Source organism: Nuphar pumila, chromosome 2, assembly GCF_984573655.1.
Source record: "Nuphar pumila chromosome 2, dmNupPumi1.hap1.1, whole genome shotgun sequence".
Lineage (NCBI taxonomy): Eukaryota > Viridiplantae > Streptophyta > Magnoliopsida > Nymphaeales > Nymphaeaceae > Nuphar > Nuphar pumila.
The window spans coordinates 125,867,825-125,890,105 of NC_143250.1; the positions used below are offsets into that span (position 1 = coordinate 125,867,825).

The 22,281-nt window shown below is 38.1% G+C and overlaps 1 protein-coding gene across 2 annotated transcripts in view; it reads left to right on the top strand.

Moving 5' to 3' along the window:
* The first annotated feature begins 1,406 nt into the window (after nucleotides 1-1,406).
* Nucleotides 1,407-22,281, top strand: part of LOC149847029 (putative apyrase 6) — a 29,000-nt gene continuing 8,125 nt past the window's right edge. The window contains exons 1-7 of one of the 2 annotated variants that reach the window (XM_089996753.1): nucleotides 1,407-2,371; nucleotides 3,627-3,739; nucleotides 15,733-15,840; nucleotides 16,293-16,347; nucleotides 18,408-18,599; nucleotides 19,841-19,938; nucleotides 20,116-20,312. In XM_089996753.1, the coding sequence (XP_089852879.1) occupies nucleotides 1,711-2,371; nucleotides 3,627-3,739; nucleotides 15,733-15,840; nucleotides 16,293-16,347; nucleotides 18,408-18,599; nucleotides 19,841-19,938; nucleotides 20,116-20,312 (1,424 nt within the window). In that variant the 5' untranslated portion in view covers nucleotides 1,407-1,710. The remainder of the gene's footprint in view (nucleotides 2,372-3,626; nucleotides 3,740-15,732; nucleotides 15,841-16,292; nucleotides 16,348-18,407; nucleotides 18,600-19,840; nucleotides 19,939-20,115; nucleotides 20,313-22,281) is intronic. The other variant, XM_089996754.1, reaches the window with a different exon arrangement.

Consider the following 22,281-nt stretch of genomic DNA (forward strand, 5'->3'; position numbering starts at 1 on the left):
CATGTCATGTATAATTTATATTTCATGCATATGTTGGCATATATGGATCTGTTTGATTATTATTTTTATTACTAATGATATGATGCAAATGAATTAATATATAATCATATATGATTAAATTATTATTGTTGTGATTATTAACTTTGTTGAGTTTATAAGCTATGACATGCTATGATTTTTTTGCCTTGAAAAATATGTATGCTTTGTGTATTTGCATTCTTTTCATGACTATGTGTAGGGTGTTTTCCTAGTTGGGTTATGGCAAATGATCGTATATTTTAATATTTCAAGTAATGAATAAGGTAGAAGGCAATGAGAGAAGGCTCAAGGTCACGTCAAGAGGGTCATATTCTTTTAGACGGTTAGTTAAACTAAATTATTTTATTTACTTTATTATTTTTTTTAGTCTTATAAACTTTGATATTTGGAAGATTAGTATTTGATTTATTGCAATTCAATTAATGGTTTGATTCAATTATTATAGCCTTATATGTGTGAGTTGTAAACTATAACACATCGAAGGTTTGAATCGTATTTAAAAGTGTTTCCACTGTTTTTCTAAAAATCATGAAAAAGAGATTTAAAAAAAAACTTCCTAATTTTTTTTTTTAAAATTTGGGGCGTTACAATATCGCCCAAACTTTAGGAGGTTTGTTTGTGCGAAGGGTAAACTAATCTTAAAGAAGTCAGATATTTGTAAATTTGGACTTGGAAAGAATTTCAAAATTTGTGATGCATTTTGAGAAACATGTTATTTTGCCATACTATATCATTTTACATTTTTAGTTTTGAGAAAATATATGGTGGTTCTCCAGCATGATACACTTTCTTGTTTGTATGGATCTAGCCATCAAATGATAGATTAAACTCCATGAATGTCTTTAGCATGATTTATTTACTATATTAAAAGGCTTTATTATTTTTAATTCCACACCAAGATTCATTTAGAATTAAAGAAAAATCAATTGCTCGCAATTCATTAAAATACTAGTGGTCAAGAAATTGTATAAAACTTCATGTATGAGTAAACTTTAACACATCAAAATAGTAAATAAAACAGGTTAAGCATGATCCCAATGTCAGATTTTGCATTTGGAGCGTAAATCTACCACGATCGTTTAGTTTTTAAGAATTTTTAAATATTTTACAAGTTTTTTAAACGAAATTTAATATTTTAAACGTTACAGTTCAACCTTAGTACTTCTAATGCATATGCCTTACATTTTATCAAAAGGTCTCATTCCTTTAAAACCCATCCACGTTGGACTCCTTCCTTAAACATACTGGTTTACGTTGCGTGCGTACCAACCCTACACATGTCTCATCAGTCACCGTTCATCTCCAGGATGAACGGGGAGAGAGACCAAGCACAGTACCATAAAATTGTCATCTTCTACCTATGGAAACTGTGAAACCGTGCAGTGCAGGTGCACCTTCGTCTTCGTTAGGGAGAGAGTGAGAGAGACGGAGAGAGAGGGAGCGAGTCGTCTCCCTCAGACCCTCCAATCGCCCCTCTCCTTCTCTTCCTTCTTGCCCTCAATCCCCTAATTTTGTTTTCTCTCTTCTCTTTCTTTCCGATCTTCATCTCTCGATCATGCCCTAGTGTTCAGGGGAAATGCCCTAAATTCGATCTGTTTTGTGTTCTCATTTTCGCCCTATTTTCTACGTTCCGCGATGCCCTAGGCCGCCAGGCGAAACCCCTGAATTTTGATGCGTAGATCCGTCTTGCACGCCCCTCAGACCATCACCTGCACCTCAGTTTCCGAGATGGAGCACTTCAAATTCCCGTCCCGCTCGACCCCCCCGAGTTTTCCTGCTCGATTCCAGCTCCTCCCTCGCGTTCCTCCAGCAAACATGAAATCCCCGAGCTTGCAGCCAACAAAATCTAGCGTTATGACCTTCGTCTCCGTCGCATTCTTCTTGTTTGGGCTGTTGTGCGTGCTGGCTGTGGTGTTCGCCCCCCGGCTCGATGTTGGGTTTCTTCAGCGGGGGGTTAAGGGGTATGGGATCGTTATAGATGGTGGGAGCACGGGCTCACGGATTCATCTGTTTGAGTTTCGCAACGATGGGAAAACACCTATTTTAGAATCTGTTTCCAAGGAGAATTTCGCGACTATGAGGACACAACCTGGTCTGTCGGCATTCGAGGAGGATCCTGATGGGGCTGGGAGGTCGATATCGGGGCTCTTGAAGTTTGCAAAAGAGAAGATCCCAAAAGAGCAGTGGGCGGAAACCGAGGTTAGATTGATGGCGACTGCGGGTCTGCGGAGGCTGAACTCAGAGTCGCAGGAACGCATATTGGACGCATGCAGAAGGGTCCTTGCATTGTCCTCATTTAACTTCAAGAACGAATGGGCTTCTGTAATTACAGGTCTGTCTATTCAGATCTTCTTCTTCTTCTTCTTCTCTTTTTCCTTTTTAATTTTTTTCTTCCCATTATTTGGTGCTGTTGAACAAAAGGTTCGACATGCTTATCGTTAACTCTTGCATAATCGAATGAATGGAGCAGAAACAAAACTAACAACCTCGGCAGGAGAGATTGAAGCCGATTCATGAGGAATCGTGATGAATTCAAATGTAATTGTGCATTATTTTGTGCTTCTCTAGTTTCCAAAGGCAAGAATGGTTATCTATTTTTAAAGCTCATCGGTATCATGAAATTTAGATATTCATTCTACTGTTTACATTCACTTGGGATGGCTGTTTTTTGCGATATGGGTATTCGTACATTCTTGCCAAAAATGAAAGAAACACGTTATCTGGTCATTGTAGTTTAAAAGTACTTTACTTTGGGATTGAATTTTTAGTATTAACAAAGAAGCCTTCTCTTTTTGTTAGTAGCTGTTATTGAACCTTTGTGTCATCAAATTTTTTTTTGCTGCTTGGTATGTTTAATTCCTCATTGAGTTGCTTTAATGCTATTCATTTTTTCTTATTTATTGTGTGAAAGGATGAGTATTTATTTCATAATGTTATTTCTTCTCCTCCAAGATTTAGTAAAATAGGCCACTTTTAATCAAACTAGTAGGACAACCCGCCTCACCAACAAGAGTGCACACACACACACACACACACACAGATAGATAGATATAGAGAAAAAAAATTACCTAATCTACCTATTAGGAAGGAGAGAGAGTAACCTTTATTATACCTACTTAAATGACACTTCTATTATTTGGAAAAATTACACAAGTGCTATGTAAGTAACACTTGGTTTCTTGTGATAAAAATACAAATGCCTTGACAAATTTCATAATTACATACCAAAAGAACATAACATAAGTCATTTAAAAAAAGATGATAAAAGATAAAAAATTTGGCATTGAATACCCTTGCATCTGCTTTTATATATTGTATGATATGAAAAGAAAAGGAGGTGGTATGCACATATGCTCTGACATATTTCATGATTACGTACCAAACAAATATATATATATATATATATATATATATATATATATATATATATATATATATATATATATATGTGTGTGTGTGTGTGTGTGTGTGTGTGTGTGTGTGTGTGTGTGTGTGTGTGTGTGTGTATTGCATTTTTGTAATGTATAGATGAGATATAATGCAAAACCTATTTGTATGTTAAAGGATAACTGTGTTGCTTGTTGCAGGAGCCGATGAAGGCATCTATGCTTGGGTTGCTGCAAACTACGCTCTTGGTACTTTAGGAGGTGATCCACATGAAATGACTGGAATCATTGAACTTGGTGGGGCATCTGCTCAGGTTTTACTTTACAGTTCCCCCAATTCTTTTTATATGCTGTTCTCCTTTAGATATATAGTTTTTTAATGTGCTTCTTTTTAGATGAAAGGTTTCTCTCAAGCAGAATCTTTTGTATTTTTTTTGTTCAGCAGTCGTAATTAGTGTCGAGCATTTGTATGGCAGTAGTTGTTGCTTTCATGAGAAACTACTAACACTCAAGCAGAGAGAGTGTGAGCACTTTTTGAAAAAAATAGAAGAAGAGAGGAGGAGAAAATAGTTGCAGCAAGCCCAGAACTCTCTAGATGTCATAGTGCTGGATGTTTCATTAAGCTTCTCTTATAATAACATCGAGTAGTTACAAACCAATTAGGAAACTGAATACATAACCAATTAGGAAACTTAATAGAAACTGAATAGGAAACAAAGATAAAAGATTCCAGCAACTAACAAAAGTCTTCTATAACTATGTCAAACACATCCTATCATCTATGTCACATAGGTGCAGGTGCGGATGCAGGTGTAGGTACGGGTGCGGATGCGGCACTCTAAAAAAACTTGGGTGCGGGGAGGATATATATATATATAATTTTTAACAGTTTTAAGTTAACACTACGTGTATTTGTGTGCATTTATGTATTTATATATATAATATAGATAAAAATGGACTTGATTGGGGTTAATTGAATCTACTTTTGGATAGAAATGGACCTCAGTGTGGTTGACTTCACTTAACACAAAGGAAGCTGTGTCCAAGTGTCGGGGTGTGGTGCCATGTTAGAAGAGTCCGTGTGACATAGCCTATCATGCTTCCAAAACATATTATGGATCTGAATCTGGATCTGGATCCATACCCAAATCTTGGTCACGTTCTAACAGCCCCTCTCAAGCTATACATAAGTGATGACCATGAATAGCTTGTTCTTGAGATACCAATGTCTCATCCTTGTCAATGCCTTGGTAAACAAATTCCACTTGATCCTTCCCATAAATAAATTGTGTTTGCAGTTCTTATGATCCAATCTTCTCTCTCACAAAATGGTTGTCAAGCTCAATATGCTTCATTCTATTATGCTGAACTGGATTTAATGAAATTGCAACAACACTTTTGTTATCTGAATATAAACACGTCTTCGAGATAGGAATGCCAAGTGTGAAAAGCAAATTCCTTATCCACGTCATTTCTTATGTCACCACTGCCATTGCCTTTATTCAGTTTTTGGGCTTGCCCTGGACAAACTTCTTTGTTTTTTGCTGCTCCAAATCAAATAGCCACCCAGGTAAACACTAACCAAATGTGCATCTTCTAGTTTTAGTATCTCCTGCCCAATATGCATCTGAAAATGCTATAATTTTCAATGAAATGATGGATAAACAATTTTCACTAGGAACCTTGTATACAATACCATCCATCAAAGTGTGGTTTGATACATCATAGGATCCTTTTGCCGCTTTCGTGTGAGGCACTCGAGGGGCACGCGTATAATGATAGGCTTGATTCACAACAAAAACGGTGTCATGCCCAGAGTTACCGGAAGCGCCTAGGTAAGTGGGGAAGCGCGGAATGTTGCGCTTCCGAATGCGTGGGGAAGCGCCCTTTTTAAATGGGAAGCACATTTCCCTTTAATGGGAAACACACTTCTCTTTAATGGGAAGCGCGCTTCCCACTACACTTCCCACTCGCTTCCTCCATTTTTCCAATTTTTTTGTATTTTTTTTTTTTAAATTTTTTTCGCTTCCCCTTCGCTTCCTAGGTCGCTTCCTAGACGATTCCCGATTCGCTCCTAAGTGGTCCCACACTTCCCGCTTCCTAAAATTTTGAAAGTACCTCACTTCCCGCTCCCACTTCCCGTATCGCTTCCCGCTCCCGCTTCCTCAACTGGCAACCATGGTCATGCCTCATAAAAGACAATTTTGTAGGGCAACAACGCGACTTTTGTAGATCTATGAACAATCTATGAGCATCATCTTCAATCAATTTTTTGTTCAAAGCTGCAGGTGTCCAAGAAGGTTTACAATCAGCCATACTTGACTTTTTGAGATGATCCCGTGCATAGTTGTGTTGAGATGGAACTAATCCATCTTTTCTTCTATTCATCAAGAGCAATCTTGAGTCTCAATAAGAGGACTCAAAAGTGAGGAAGGAGAGAAAATCATATTCCATTTAGAGAATCAAAGAATACAACCCTTTTAAAAGGGAACAACCTCTTTGTTACACTACAAGACAAAATACAACTAACTATAGAGGAATAACAAAAATACCCCTATAGATTAGAATATGTACACTTATGAGCGGTAGCACAAGACTATGAAAACTATATTACATGTCAACACTCCCCCTCAAACTTGGGATGATGTTAACAGAATCATTCCAAGTTTAGACAAAAATGTTCTAAAATGAGAAGGTGAAAGACTTTTAGTAAACACATCAACAACTTGCTCTTTGGCTCCCACATGTGAAAAAGATATTATGCAGTCTTTATAAGTACACTTGGTGAAATGACGATCAATTTCTATGTGCTTTGTCCTCTCATGAAATTCATGATTTTTGGTAATGTTGATTGCACTCATGTTGTCACAATAGAGAGGCATCTTCTCATGAATATTTGTGCCAAAGTCCTTCAGTAGTCATCTCATCGATATGAACTCTCTTGTCACCAATGCCATGACTCTATATTCAACTTCAGTTGCAGACAATGCTGCTCCTTATTGTTTCTTGCTCTTCCATGAAATCAACGAGCTTCCAAGAAACATGCAAAATCTTGATATAGTAAAACACACAAAATCTTGATGTAGATAATCTATCTCTTGTGGATCCCCCAAAATTAGCATCACAATATGCTCTAAGATCACATGAAGTAGATACTGCATTGTATCTCTCACATACCTAACTATTCTTAGAACTGCGGCCAGATGTACTAATCTTGGTGTACTCATAAACTGACTAACAAAATGTACAACATATAAAATATCTGGTCTGATGATAGTTAGGTAAACTATGCATCCAACTCATTGTCTATAAAGACTATAGAGTAGGATCTTCTAATGTTTCTCCATCCAAAGGCCTTAGTTTTGTATTTGCTTCCATAGGAGAGAATCCACTCCTTTTGTGTCCTCCATAAGTGTTCCTTTAGTTACAAGTTCTATGGCATACTTATGCTAGGCCAAATAAATTCCACGCCTTGAGTAAGCAATTTTAAGGCCTAGGAAGTATTTCAAAATCCCCAAATCCTTTATTTCAAATATTATGTGAAGCTTCTCTTTTGTCTCTGCAATCTCTTGAACATCAGAACCTGTAACAATCATGTTATCTTCATACAAAAGAAGTATACACTTTCGAAGATATGACGATGAAACAAGGCAAGATAATGATGGCTTTGTTCAAAACGCAATAGCTTCACTATTGAGCTAAACTTTTCAAACCATGCTCTTGAAGCTTGCTTAAGTCCACGTAACGCTCTCTTTAGCTTACACACTCTCCCTTCTGCGTAAGAGTATCCTTGAGGAAGAGCCTATTAAGATGAATATACTATTTTATGTATTATTTTTTAATACATATGTAGGGGTGGGCAACGGGCCAGGCAGCCCACTATGCTAAGCCCCCATGGGCTGGGTTTGGGCCATGATTTTGGGCCCGAGCCTGTTAGGTATTGAGTCGAAACCTGACCTGCTACATATGTGAGCCGGGCTCGGGCCAGCCCGATGGGCCTAAGCTATGGCACAGGGATTCAGCCAGCAGGGTGCCGCACCCGCGTCGACGCGAGTTCGGCACCGGGTGCGGTCAACCTGATCCTGGGTGCGTTGATTGCACCCAGGGTCATTTCGGTCCATTTTTTTGGATTTAAAAAAAAATTGCCCTACAAAATGGGCTGCGGAATTTAAAAAAAAAATCTGCTGACAGCTGCTTGATGCTGCTCTTGTTTTATAAAGGGGCAATTGTGTCCACAACATCTCACGAGCTTTGTTGGCATCCCAGATTCCCATGCTATTCCTGCCTCCAAACAATTAATTCGCAGCGTTGGAAAACACACTGTTAACTTGAAAATGATGATCCATCTTCCTAAAAAATTAAAACCAAAATTCAAGAGCCTTTTGAAGTCTTTATCCTTCAAGGCTTCAACGATCCAGATCCTTCTTCGTCAAGGATTTTCTCTCTCCATAATAAATGATAATGATGGTGGTAGCCTTGGTGGCTATTAGTATTCACTTTTCTCCTGACGAGATGTTGTAGCCTTGTGTAGACCTCTCTTTTCCATATGTCAAATCCAATAAATTTCTTTTAGCTGTCATCCGTGTTCAACTGTATATAAAATGAAATTTGAAGAACCCTAGGCAGTGGCGTGGCAGTGGAGCCGTAGGCCTCGTAAAGACTCTCTCTAACAAACCACATCAAACCTTTGCTAATATTTTTTTTCGTGAAGACCAGGGAATTTCAGACATGATTGAATCATGACAGTCAGCAGAACGCAACAGGCTGGGTCGATAACTGGACCCCGACCCGCGACGGGGGAACCTACGGTATACATATATATATGTATATATTACATTTTTGCCCCTGCCGCACCCCCGCACCCGGGTTTTTTGGAAGTGCCGAATCCATGCACCCACACCCGCACCCATGTGACATAGGGCCTGAGTTATTTATTAATTTTTGAATAATATAAAAATTTTAAAAATTAACTATTACATAGTAACTTGGATAACTATTACTATTTACCTAATTAGTTGCATGGTAATTTGCTATTTGTTAATTATTATTATTTACCTTATTACTTGTACTAATTAAGAATTAGGTTTTCGTGTTGTATCATAGAAATAAAGGGAAGTAAATGGGTTTGGGCCGGGCCAGACTCGGCCAACTTCATATTGGCCCGTTGGGCTAATGGGCCATGGGCTTCTCTTCAAACCCGAGCCCGTTAAGAACCGAGTGAAAACCCGACCCGTTAGTAAACAAGCCCGGTCCATTAGTGGGCCAGACCGATGCCATGTGTATGTATACGTATATATATATATATTTATCTATATTATATATAGTATCTAAGTCAACCTAGGTTGACTTTGATTAGCGGTTGGAGGCTAGTCCAACCGCTAGATATTCTAGCCGTTGGAATAGGTCCAACGACCAGAAAGGCTCTCATTTACTCTCTCTTCCCTCTTTATATATTGTGTATGTGTGAAGGTGGAGAGAGTCATGGGTAGTTTTAGGTATTTTGAGTGTATCTTGTAGTGAGGTTTTTATATATTTATTTTTATTTTTATGTATTTTATTGTTCATTATGAATGTATCATTTATTGACTAAACTTGTATTAATTTATATCTTGTTAGTATTCAAATTCATTTTGATTTGACATTTGAATTATGATATGGAATGCCTTGGGTTTCGTGCCACTTCATGACATGGTATCATAGCAAAGCATTTTGTTCGTGTTTGTGCTTCAAAAGAAAGATTTGAATTGATATGCGGCTTGGACTCGAGACTCGTATTCCGGTATGTATTTTCTTTGGAGTTTTTACTTTAAATATTTATGGCATATACTTAAAAATGTGTTTGAAATATTGTGGCTATGTTAGAAATGAATGTGTTTTGCATATGATTGCGCTATATTCATTCTAAGTTTTCCATCTACCTTTATTGGATTTGATTTGAAGCTTTGTTTTTCAAATCAATTCTTATATATAAACCCACCTATTTGAAAATTGATTTCCACGTGCTTATATGACCTTCATATGGCATTTGTTATTTGTCCATCACAAAATTTTATATATGATACATCATTTCCTTTTGGCCTTGTTGTTATTGGGTCGGAGTTAGCCATTGAGGCGAGTTATGTGTGCAACTCAACTCATCTTATTAGGCTGAATTATCAAGTTTATGAGTGTTGTGTTGACACTTGTCTTGGATTTGATTGATAGTTGATTGGCCTCTTGTTTCATGCTATTTTTGTTTAACCAAAGATGTTTGTTGGGGTGAGTTGTGTGTGTTAGATTTTCACCCGTACCTGTACGGAGAAAGAAGAGAGAGAGAAACGGAGAAGAGAGTGCAATGGGGTTCTGAGGCTGTCACGATTTCTAAAAAAGAAATCGTGACCTAACACTGTGTATTTATAATTTACATTACAGAAGTATTGAATCGGGTCTGGTGTATCCAGACCCGAATAAAAGGAAATGTTACATGGCTCGGGTCTTAATGTACTCAGACTGTACATAAGCATTACATGGATCGGATCAGATCTAGATCAGATCCTAATGATACTTTTTCACCTTTTTCACCCCCCCTCAAGTTGATCATGGCTTTGGACCATGAACAACTTGCCTTTAAGCATCCAAAAAAGATCCTTTGTTAACCCTTTGGTGAATATGTCTGCAACGTGTCTTTCAGTACTGACGAACTCAGGCTCAATCTCTTTTTCTTCAACCTTCTGTCTCACAAAGTGTTGGTCGACTGTGATGGACTGGATTGAATGACATGTTGATAGCACTTTGGTTGTCACATAGCAGGATAGAGTGAAAGATCTTTTCTCCTACTTCAGTTAGTAGATGTCTGATCCATGTGGTTTCGGCAGTAGCAACAGCCATGGATCTGTATTCAGCCTCAGTGCTTGATCTAGCAATAACTTTTTGCTTTCTACTGCTCCAAGAGACTAAATTTCTTCCAATGAAGACACAATATCCTGATGTAGATCTTCGTTCATCAGGATCTCCTGCCCAGTCTTCATCACAATATATAGTAAGTTCATGCTCATCCTTGCCATATGACTGTGGTGGATATATCAATCAATCCCCAATAGTCCCTTTCAGATATCTAAGGATCCTTTTGACCGCTTCCATATGTCCAGTACGTGGTGCATGCATAAATTGAGACACTTGATTGACTGAATAAACAATATCAGGTCTAGTGAATGTAAGGTACTGTAACATTCCTATTATGCTTCGATACCTGGTGGGGTCATCACACAGATCTCCATCATGAGCGCTAAGTTTTTGATGAAGCACACTCAGAGTTCCTAGAGGTTTACAGTCTTTCATGCCTGCCTTGCTGAGGATGTCTACAGTGTACTTGTGCTGAGTGAGTGTCAACCCATGAGCCTGATTATCAACTTCTACACCAAGAAAATAACACAAGATCTTTCATTTTGAACCTATGACCTAATAAGTTTTTTACTTCTTGGACGTGGGCTTCAGAGTTTCCTGTGATGATAATGTCATCAACATAGATTAATAACAGAGTGGTCACAGTCTGACTTCTAAAAATAAATAATGAGTGGTCCAACATGGAACATGAAAATCCATGTTTCTGAATTTCTAGTGAGAAGCTATCAAACCAAGAGCGAGATGCTTGCTTCAGACCATAGATAGCTCTTTTTAGTCTGCACACATGGGTTTTATAACTTAGTTCTTGATATCCAGGAGGTTGTTCCATGTAGACTTCCTCATTCAAATCCCCATGCAGGAATGCATTTTTCACATCAAGCTGACTCAACTTCCATCCATGTTCAACAGTCAGAGAAATAATAATTCGAATTGTTCCCATTCTCACAACCAGACTAAAAGTCTCATCATAGTCTTGCCCTGCTTCTTGGGTGAATCCTTTCGCCACAAGCCTTGCCTTATATCACTCAATGGTTCCATCTGGCTTGTACTTTATTTTGTAGACCCATTTACATCCGACAACATTTCTGTCAGGTGGTCTGGGAACAACTTTCCAGGTTCCACATTCATGCAAGGCCTACATTTCATAATTCATGGCTTCTACCCATTTGGTAGAAGTGGCTGCCTGATAATACATAATGGGCTCGTCCTCCTTGTTGAGAGCAGTTAAAAAGAGTTGAAGATCCAAGGAGAAGTTGTTATAGCTAACCCACTTGTCAATAGGGTGTCGTATGCAGTTTGATTTTTTGACCTCAAGAGTATGAGAGGAAGTAGGATCGACGATTGAGGCATGATTTGAATGCCTTGATGTTGTCGGTCTCTGTCTAGAATAGAAGATGCCTTTGTATCTACCCGGTACTTCCTTCGCATTCTTTGATCCCGACGTATCAGTGTTCTCAAACATCTCTTCTTCTTGCTGTACATAATCAGAGGAACATGCTTCGTTGGAGCCAGCAAAAAGTTATGAACTCAGCCAAGGATAGTAAACTTCAGTTGAGTTGGGAAATATATTCGTTGCTTCAGCTCCGTGATCAAAATTTCGTTCATCAAAGACAACATTTCTTGAGATTCTGATGCGTTTGTTGGTGGGATCATAACACCTATATCCTTTGTAGTCATTTGCATATCCCACCAATCTACACTTCTGGGCTGATCAATATGCATATAACAAACACATCTGAAAACACGCAGATCTTAATAACTAGGGTGAGCTCCAAAAAAAACAGTGATAAGAAGACTTATTTTCCAGAACAACCATAGGCAGTCTATTTATCACATGTACGACAGAATGGAAAGCTTTTGTCCATAGGTTGATGGGAAGATTACTGTCATGAAGCATACTTATGGCACTTTCAACAATATGCCTATGTTTTCGTTCAATAATCCCATTTTTTTGAGGGGTGTGTGGACATGATACCCTTCTTCCTATTCCGTTATTTTGGAGGAAAGAAATAAAATCACGGGATGAGAATTCTTCACCTCCGTCACATTGGAAAAATTTAATGGACTCAGAAAATTGATTTTTGACCAAGGAAAGAAAATTTTGAAACAAAGAGAAGACTTACGATTTTTTTTTTATGAAAAATATCCAAGTGTATCGAGAATAGTTATCAACAAAGATCAAATAGTATTTGCTCTCAGATCCAGAGGCAATTGGGGTGGGTCCTCATACATCAGAACAAATTATCTTAAAAGGTTTTGAAGCTCTCTTATTAATGGAATGAAAAAAAATACATGACTCTTGCATGAAAGACAACTGGAACACTTGTGATTGCTCTCATCCCCATTGAGACTTTCTTTTGGAATGAGATTATTAGAGACAAGTTTCTCAATAAAATGACTCCCACAATGTCCTAATCGACTATGCCATTAGAATGACTTATTACATTCAGAAATACTAAAAACATTAGCAGAAGAGGATGAACACGACTCTAATGAAGACTTTCCAATCAAGATGAACATGGCGGACAACATGACATGGAGCTTCTTCAAAGACATACATATTGCCTCGTCTCTTTCCTTCAACGAATGTTTTCCTCGTGCGTAGGTCCTTGACCTGCACAGAGAAGGGAGTGAATTCAACTGAAGCATTATTATCATCAATAAGCTTGGAAACAGAGACAATATTTTTCTTGATGTCAGGAGCATGAAGAACATCACAAAGGGTAAGAGTGGAATATGACATGGGAATGACAGTTTTTCCAATATGAGAAACAGTATGGTGGGATCCATCTCCAGTGACAATTTTACTTCTTCCAAAATAAGGAGTAGGGTTAGAAAGTTTACTCCGACCCGTAAAGTTGGGGTTGGGGTTGGGGTTGGGGTTGGATCTTAATCTTGATTCAGATCCTAATCACGTCCCAGATCCAGATCATGTCTAATGCGATTCTCAGATCTAGATCACGTCTAATGTGGTCTAATATGTTTATTATGTAAATTATGACTTATTCCTTAAATGCCACTTCACTCATTAATATGCCTTTGTATTTTATGTAGTTAAGGGTATTTTAGTCATAAAATATAATTTCAATTGTAAATTCAATATAAAATCATAGTGATAGACACAATTTTCCCATATTGGGAATCGTGTATGTTCAGCCCAAACTCTATCGTCATCTTTTCTCTCTGTAGGGAATTCAAAAACCCTAAATCTAACATTTCTAACCCAATTATCGAAGCAATTGCTGCATACCATAATTAGCGTCAATCGTAGTGTTTTGTATGATACGCCACAATATGTACCTTATCTATTTTATGTCCCGATACATACCTGTATGGGGTGTATCTTACAATAGGCAATAAGTGCAATTTATGCTAGTTTATATTCATTCCTAGAGAGCATAAGTGTGATTTGGGGGAGATTTCTTGTAAAAAAAAGATGGTGATGATAATCATCAAGGTTGCAAGTATCGTATCGTTACCTGTATGGGTCGAACCCAAAATAACACTATATCGTATCGTAAATGTATCGTAAATTTTTAATAAAAAATTCTAAAAATTAAAAAAAAATCTAAAAAAAATTAGAAAATTTGAGCATACATTATAAAAAAATCATCACATAAAAATGATGAATTGCACAAAATACAACCATAAATTCACATATGAAGGCAACTACATAATTTAAATTAATAAATCCTTTATGCTTTTTACTAAAGCATTTGCTCAATAAATTGAATACATTTTTTATCCTCTTGTGTTGCCCTTTGTTGGCTATTGTATTGTCTCTTTAGTGGACTTGTGTTTATGCACGTTGTGATTGTGATCTTGTAAGCCCTTAGTGGGATTGGTTCTATATTTTTTTGCTATTTCATTACAATATGTGGATAATATATTTTCAGTTCATGGTTGACTTCTTATTTTTTATTTAGCTGATGAATAAAGTTGTTGATCAGTACCTGTTTCCAGTATCAAAATATCAATATAGCTCTCAATTTGGATGGTCTGTTGGCCAAGGTCATGTCCCATGTGCGAAGATGTATGTTCTTCCATGCATGTTTCAGCAAAGGCAGCACACAATAGATGATCACATCATTTGATGCATCTCAAGCTTCTATCTCCACCCTTCCAACAGCTGGCTTTCTGTGTGGAAGTACTGATTCTAATCCATGCCTAGGTTGCAAATATTTGATGTGCAAGCCTTTATTGGATCTAATAGAATTATGGTTAAATTGTTGACTTGGTACAGAACTATAGTTTGGATTTAAGCATATAAGTTTGGCTGTGTCACAGCATGTTACAAAATATATTTGAACTTGATAGTTTAACTTTAATCCTCATCACACATCCTCATATTCACGTGTCTTTGTGACATAGCTGAAAGGAAGCCTATAGAGTCAGTTAGCTGATATAAAGGTTCAACCAAGTCAAGCTAGTTTTAGAAAGTCATCTCAGAATATGACTTGCAAATAGGAAGTTAACAAGGTCAAAATCAGCTCATGCCTAGGCAGATCTAGAGCGGAAGTGGTTGTGTGGGTTTAGGGGGTCTCTGGTTGGGGTTTGGGTCTACTCTCTTTGTGCATGTTTTGAGGCTCTTGTATTTCATTAGGTCTTGAACTGGATCTTTTCAAGGTTGGGTTGTCCCTATCTTAGGTCTTGGTTTGGATAGATTTTCTTTCATCAGTTTTGATCTCTCTCTCTCTCTCTCTATATATATATATATCTGAGATTCACATTAGGACACATATTATATGATTCAAAACCATTGTATGGAGGTTGGAAAATGCATTCATGAAACTATCCTCTAAATGGGTTTCACTTTTTCATTGAGTTTGTGAAAGTGAACTCATATCTGTATTCGATACAGTGCACTCAATTAGGGAGTTCAGTTTTCTATGAAAATGAATCACAATCTATGATGAAACAACTCCTTTGGTTTGTACAGAAATTTGGGTGTGTACTTGTTTCTTCCTCAGATTACTTTGGTCCTTGGCCTGTTTGGTGTATTCACTAATATTATAGGGAGAATTTTAGTCATTTGCACGTGCTGAGCATACTGATGTGATGCAAATTTCCTTTTCATGTATTAATAAAAGAAGATTATCATGTCCCAAAGCTCATGATGTTGTCCACCTTTTGTTGTCTCTCTCTACCCTTTCCATATTTTGTCTTGAACAGTTCAAGGTGGTCTTCACCATTTTGGACTATCTTTAACACAATGATTTATGTTCATGTGTGTCTCCAAAGGTTTTTTTTTGTTTTTTGAATTTATGTATGCCTAAAAGAGGAAAATGTCCATTCGTCATTTGAAATAGCAATATTTTCTCGAACACATTCTATCTGTCACTAAGAGTAGCAGTCTTTTTCTTGGACAGACATAGTATTTAAAATGTTTATGAAGTTTTGAAGTTTTTTGTTCATCACATGTCAGGTAACCTTTGTTCCTAAAGATCCACCACCTCCTGAGTTCTCACACATGCTCAGTTTTGGGGGAGTTACCTATAAATTGTACAGCCAGAGTTTGCTTCATTTTGGTCAGGTAACTTGAATGGTGTAGTTGCTTTTTCTTGCATTAGGTGCGCTCTTTTTGAGCTAGATGTTGATATTCTTTCTTTGCACAAGGGTTAGCATTGATTGAACTTTATGAAAGATGCAGTCGTGCACTACCTGCACATGAGTATAAAATGTCGTGACTGCCTGAATGGATGCTTGATTGGGAAGCCAAGCAAAATGAAACTTATTTGGGTGGAGAACAGAATAAAATAGGGGATCCACCATGGATTGACTAGAGATCACCAGATTTTATTTTAAACTAAAGGAGCTGCAGCATTTTATAATCAGAGTCAATTTTATCAATGTTAAGTCATCCAGTGCATGCATGCGTGCATGTGTGTGTGTGTCCTCTTCCTTCTTGGCATGTGATAATATCCTAACATACATTGTTGATGTTTGTTGGAAAAGAAGGCTTCATATTTGAATGTTTGCTTGCAGAATGTGGCATATGATTCAGTTCATCAGTTGCTTATTTCAAGAGATATGGTACAATGTAAGTGGCCTTCTAGTGCATGCTGCCAATAAATTGGTGCATGTTGATGTGCATCTTTGGTCTTTAATGAACTTTTAGTGAAATTCAAAAATTGGACTACCAAGAAAGGTTTAAACTATAAAGGTTGTTGCAAAATTCAGTTTCCTGTAATGAAATATTTTTTGTTTTCTTTAATCTTTTCATTTTGAAGACAAGAATCTTAATCAATTGATGGATGTTTTCCTTGGTTATTGCTTGTCAGTTGTCAGAGTTACTGAGCTGTGTGGTTCCAACATTTCAATGCTTCATGTCAGTGTACATTTTAGCTAATTATTCACATGTATATGTTTGTGCACATGTGGCTGTGCTACTTAGCTAATGGAGTGTTTCTGCTAACATTGGATATGACACTGTTCATGAGAAACTGTAAATGTGCAAGTTCAAGTGTACCTTCTAATAACTTTTGGATAATAGCATCAAAGTTTCCCTGTTTGAACTTTCACAAGGGAAATGTCCAACCAAATATGTTTTCATTCTTGCTTGCTATTGAAATGGATGGACATTGGGTGTGCACCTGATGGGCTTTTTGGGTACTTTGACCTACTGTCCAGGTTTGGCTGTCTGTGCAGCTCGAAACACAGTAAGACCCAGGCGTAACCTGGTCCAAACTGTAAACAGACCTTGGCTAAGGTCTGGGTAAAATAAATGTTCAATGGGCCCGATCAGCCAGTTCTGAGCCCAGCTGTGTTATCCATATATTAGGGGTTTCCAACTCTAGCTATAAAATAGCAATGCATTGTGCTTTTTAAAACAGCCTATCACATTAAGAGAAAAGAAAAAGACAGAAAAAAGTGAGAAAAATATTGCATTATGGTTTGTTACCTGAAATCTCTTGAAGTCCTTAGTCACAGAAATCCTATCTTGTATTATGTCAAGGAAGTTCTCATGCAATTCAATTGAATGAGCACTTTTGGTTTACTTGCTAATTTTTTGGCCCATTTGCGACTTTTGTATTCGCACAGATGTCCTGATCATAGTCACAAATCTCATTCTCTGGATATTCTCGACAAACGAATATCTTGGGAGATTTTCAAAAATCAAGGCTTTCTCGGGAAATTCTCGGTCATAAAAATGAAAATATTATATATATTTATTGAGAGCTCTCCCTCTCTTTCTCAAGAGAGAGACAGTAGGTTGTACTTCATAAGAAGAAAAAATACTCCCACATGGAAGGGATTGAAGGAGGGAGGGCCCTTTGCATGTTATAAAAGAGGGGCTCCTCAGCATGGTGGAACGTGAGCCTATGCTGCTGCCTGTCATGCAGCATTCAATGCTGACAGGGCAGGTTTGCAGCATTGAATGCTGTAATATTTTAAAAAAAGTGCAATGGTACCATCATAAACTGTCACGGGCTTAGAAGCGAAGGCCCTTGCGACGTAGCTTCGGGTAATCACAAACACGGAAAGCAAGCCTTTTAAGCGCACAAGCAACTCACAACACATGCGTAGGAGCAGAATCCAGGATGCAAGGATGCATAAAACTTCTTTTATAACATCTTGTAAGTAGAGTACATAAAGAGGGGAATAGAGGGGCCCGATACATGGGGTTCTTAAGCCAAAAGGCCATTTATGACACGAAGAGTGCCGAAGAGGTATCTACATCAGAAACAGAAAGCTGAAAACATGGCGGTCCAGAACGTAAACGATGGTACTCTTATTTCTCGCAATTTTTTAAAATACGCAGTAAAAAAGCGAGATATTCAGTTTAGGTGATATATTGAATATCTCATGTTTTTATCGCTAATATTTCGTTTCATGATTTTCTTGCATTTTTTTTCACGAGAAATTCAAAATACCACTGGGATTTGTGACGATTGTACATTCTGTATTTTAGCAGGACCAGTTATAAAGTGTCAAATGTTTTTCTTAAACCTTCCTGTATTCTATTTGGTTTAAGGCAGACTTACTTTTGATGCTCCAATAAATTTATGGATTTTTGGTGTCATTATCAAAATTTCTAATTTTGGAATCAAGTGTGCACCATTTCTGTTTAAAACATCTGTTAATCTTTTGCTCTCACAGATTCAGAATCTCTTGGAGAGATGGTCCTGAAAGATCCATGCATTCCTAGAGGATACATAGATACATTGAAAAAAATGGAGCTCTCATCTGCTGTGAAGGGCAACAATAATGATAAGCATGTCTCAGTTAATGCATTGGGAAACTTCTCTGAGTGTAGATCAGCTGCTCTGATGTTTTTACAGAAAGGAAATGGTAAATGATCACTCTTTGTATTTTGGCTTTAGCTCATTCTTCATGCAGAGTTATTGCATCTCCATTGAAGCTTTAGACCTCATATTCATTCTTTGATATACCTCATTTATCATATTCATCACTTGGCCTATGATCCATATTGGTTTCATTCATCTATAACTGTGTGTGAAGTTACATAGATCCAACTAAAGTTGTGGGTATCCTTTTGTTGCTATCAGATTTTAATTCTATAAATTGCAGAGAAGATTTTGACATGTATCTCTTCATTTTCATGCTTGATTAGTACTAGTTAGTGGGGCTGCACAACAAGCCGAGCTAGCTTGGGCTCGGCTCAGGCTTGACCTGTTGAAGCTTGGCTCGAGCTCATCCTATATATAAATGAGCGGAGCTTGCTCGGGCTCGACCTGTTGAAGCTCGGCTCAAGCTCGTCCAAGTATATAAATAAGGCGAGCTTGAGCAAGGACTTAGGCTTGGCATAAATAAACGAGCTGAGCTTGATCTGGTGATCGATCTCAAATAAGCTTGATTAGTCCAATTAAGCTCGGTTAGTGTACATATGTAAGGGAAAAAATAGCATATGTATAGTAATTGTTCATTAAATAAGCAAAAAAGGTGACTGTATCCCAATGGTTAAGGTGTCTTTCTGCTTTAAAAGTGGCGGGTGCAAATCCCACTCCCGCCCTGTATACTGCCACCTTTTTTGCCAAAGGTAAGCTCGAGCTTGACTTGATCTGGGTTCGGACAATGGTTGATCAAGCTCAGCTCGAGCTCGAGCCAAGCTTGAACAGCTGCTCTGATTAATGAGCCGAGCTTGAACATGCCAGGCTCGGCTTGTGTGCAGCCTTAAATAGTTAGTCACTCTTAGAGAAGTGATTTTTTTACTCTTCTAAACAGCTGGAATTCTAACACAAATATATCTTGGTTTTTGGCTTGCACAAGATTCTAAAAGCTTCTGCTGATTGTTTAGTATACAAGTTCCTTTAGCCCCAAGTATTTTTGCTGTTTGTTTGCATACAATATTATTTGAACATTGCAAGCCTCATGACTGCTTCTTGGACTTTTGTTGGTCTATCTGTGCACTTTTTACAAGTTTTGATCGAGTGACAAATTCTGTCTGTGAATGCTTTTCCTATGCTTTCTGTCATGCTTGATGTAGATATCATGTTGATCCTGTTTCGTTGCAGATCTGTCTTCTCGGCTAGCTGTCTCTTCAATCTAATGTTAATTCACATAACATGCAGATGAGTGCTTGTACCGGTACTGCAATGTGGGTTCTACTTTTATTCCTCGTTTGCATGGAAAGTTTGTGGCCACAGAAAATTTTTACTACACTTCAAAGGTTGGAATTATTTTGAGCTTCACATTTGTTAGGTCATAAGGACTTTGATTCATGACAGTTCCCCTTTGGAACCATGAATTTTGATCTTTAGTGTGCTGAAATTTTATTGATGCACATCTTAGCAGCTAATGACACGAACAGTTTCTATTTGTTGCAATGTGTTTCTCTTTTCAACAGTTCTTTGGCTTGGCTCCTTCGGGCCTCCTTACTGATCTCATGTTGGCCGGAGGAAGCTTCTGTGGCGAGGATTGGACAAAGCTGAAGAATAGATATCAGTCAATCGATGAGGAAGAGTTGGTTAAATATTGCTTTTCTTCAGCATACATTGTTGCGCTTCTGCATGATAGCCTTGGAATACCGATGGATGAAAAAAGGTGATAGGCATTTGATATGTTGTAAAGAACATCAACTTTCTCTCATATGCTAGTATGACGCAATTGATCTTCTTGCTGTCTGTTATTGTTTAATATACTGATAGTGGCTTGGATAGTTATCAGTAGGGGGCCACCCCAGTCGACTAATGGACCAGGCCAGGCCCGGTCAAGTCCAGTCCATCAATGGACGGTCTGTGCCCAGGCCCGGTTTGGGCCAGCCCATTGGCAAATGCTCGGCCCATGGCTCGTCTATTAGGCCCATGGGCCTAATTAGGCTGCGGGTCAGGCCTGTCTAGGCTGGGAATATACATACAAACTATAAATTATATATGATAGAAATATAACTATATATATATATATATATTCGGGCTGGGCTGGGCCTGGCTGTGGGCTGTAATGAAACAAGCAAACATAAATATAAATAAATATATAAAAATATATATATAATCAAACAGTTAAACTGTTTGATGATACGTCTGACGAAGCATCACCGTTGATCGCACTTGATCAATGGAGACAATCACTTTTTTTTTTTTTGCGTTTTTGGACCCTTTAGCGGCGGTTACTGACCCGCTAAAGGTCATTTTTCTGCGCCCAGATATTTAGCGGTCAAGAACCGCCACTAATTCCTTTTTCTTTTAACGCTTGGACGAACGAGCATCATCAGACGCTTGTTCGAGGAACACCTGTTTGACCTTACTGGTTTTCATATATATATATATATATATATATTCACACATGTATTTAGGCTGGGCTGGGCTGGGCAAAAATACAAGAGAGAAGCGACGTACGAGAGTACAAAGAAATGTGCACAAACACAAGTCCACCAAGCTATGTCACACGGACTCGGCTCCAAGGTCGACGCACCCGCGTCGACACGCACCGACACGGGTGCGGCTCGGACTCGGTCAACCCGACCCTAGCTGCGGTCAACGCACTCAGGGTCATTTTGTTCCATTTTTGGATTTTTTTTTAAATTTTCTGGGCTACAGAATTTAAAAAAAAATTCTTGGGGGGGCGGGGGGCGCTGCCCTCCCTATACCCCCCCGCTAGGGGCGCCCCCCCGGACCCCCGCTCGCTGACCGCGCAGCAGGACCCGCGTCGGGGGGACCCCCCCCCCCCCGGTAAGGAAAAAAAACCCTGAATCAGGCTTCACAACTCATCACCTGTCCCCTAATGGGCACAACTTTGACCGAGTCTTATATATATATAGCCGAGTCCCTGTGTCCAAAATTTTTGAAATTGCGCCGCACCCGCACCCATGTGACATAGACACCAAGGCACAATACAAAAACCAAGTAAAGGCAACTACAAAGCACAAGAGTGCAAACAATAGCCACTATGGGCAATCACTAGAGAACACAAAACATAAAAAATAAATATTTATTCACTAGAAAATATGCTTGAGAAAACATAACAGGAGAGGGGGCTTAAGTCCCTTTAAATAGGCATATTGGACCTCTATATAGTTGTTGGAATGCTTCCAACGACTATATTGGACTATGTCCAATATGCCCTTACATTGAAAAGAAAGGATAAAAATACAAAAAGTATTTACAATGACAGATCTGCCCATAATGAGCAGTACCTATTACAATAATTTAAAAAGACAAAAAATACCCAACCCATTTGAGAATATCTTTGGCCCTCACTGTTGGTTCTTGGAATGGACTGGACATGAGACATGCCCTAAACCTAGGGAGAATGACTTATAAGATACAAACCTATAAGGAGGTCTAGAGGTTCTATTAGATTTCCTAGCAATAGGTTCTTCAAAGGATTGCTTTTGAGAATACCTATCAAGTGCACATTGAGGGTTATCAACAATTCTTCTAGAATAAGTTTGAATATCAGGATTCAAAACATTCTCAATAGAGGTACTAGAATGATCAACATGCATAATTTCCTCATGCTCATTTTCTAGCTTTTTATCAACAACGTCTTTCTTAGGTAACAAATCAAATAAAAA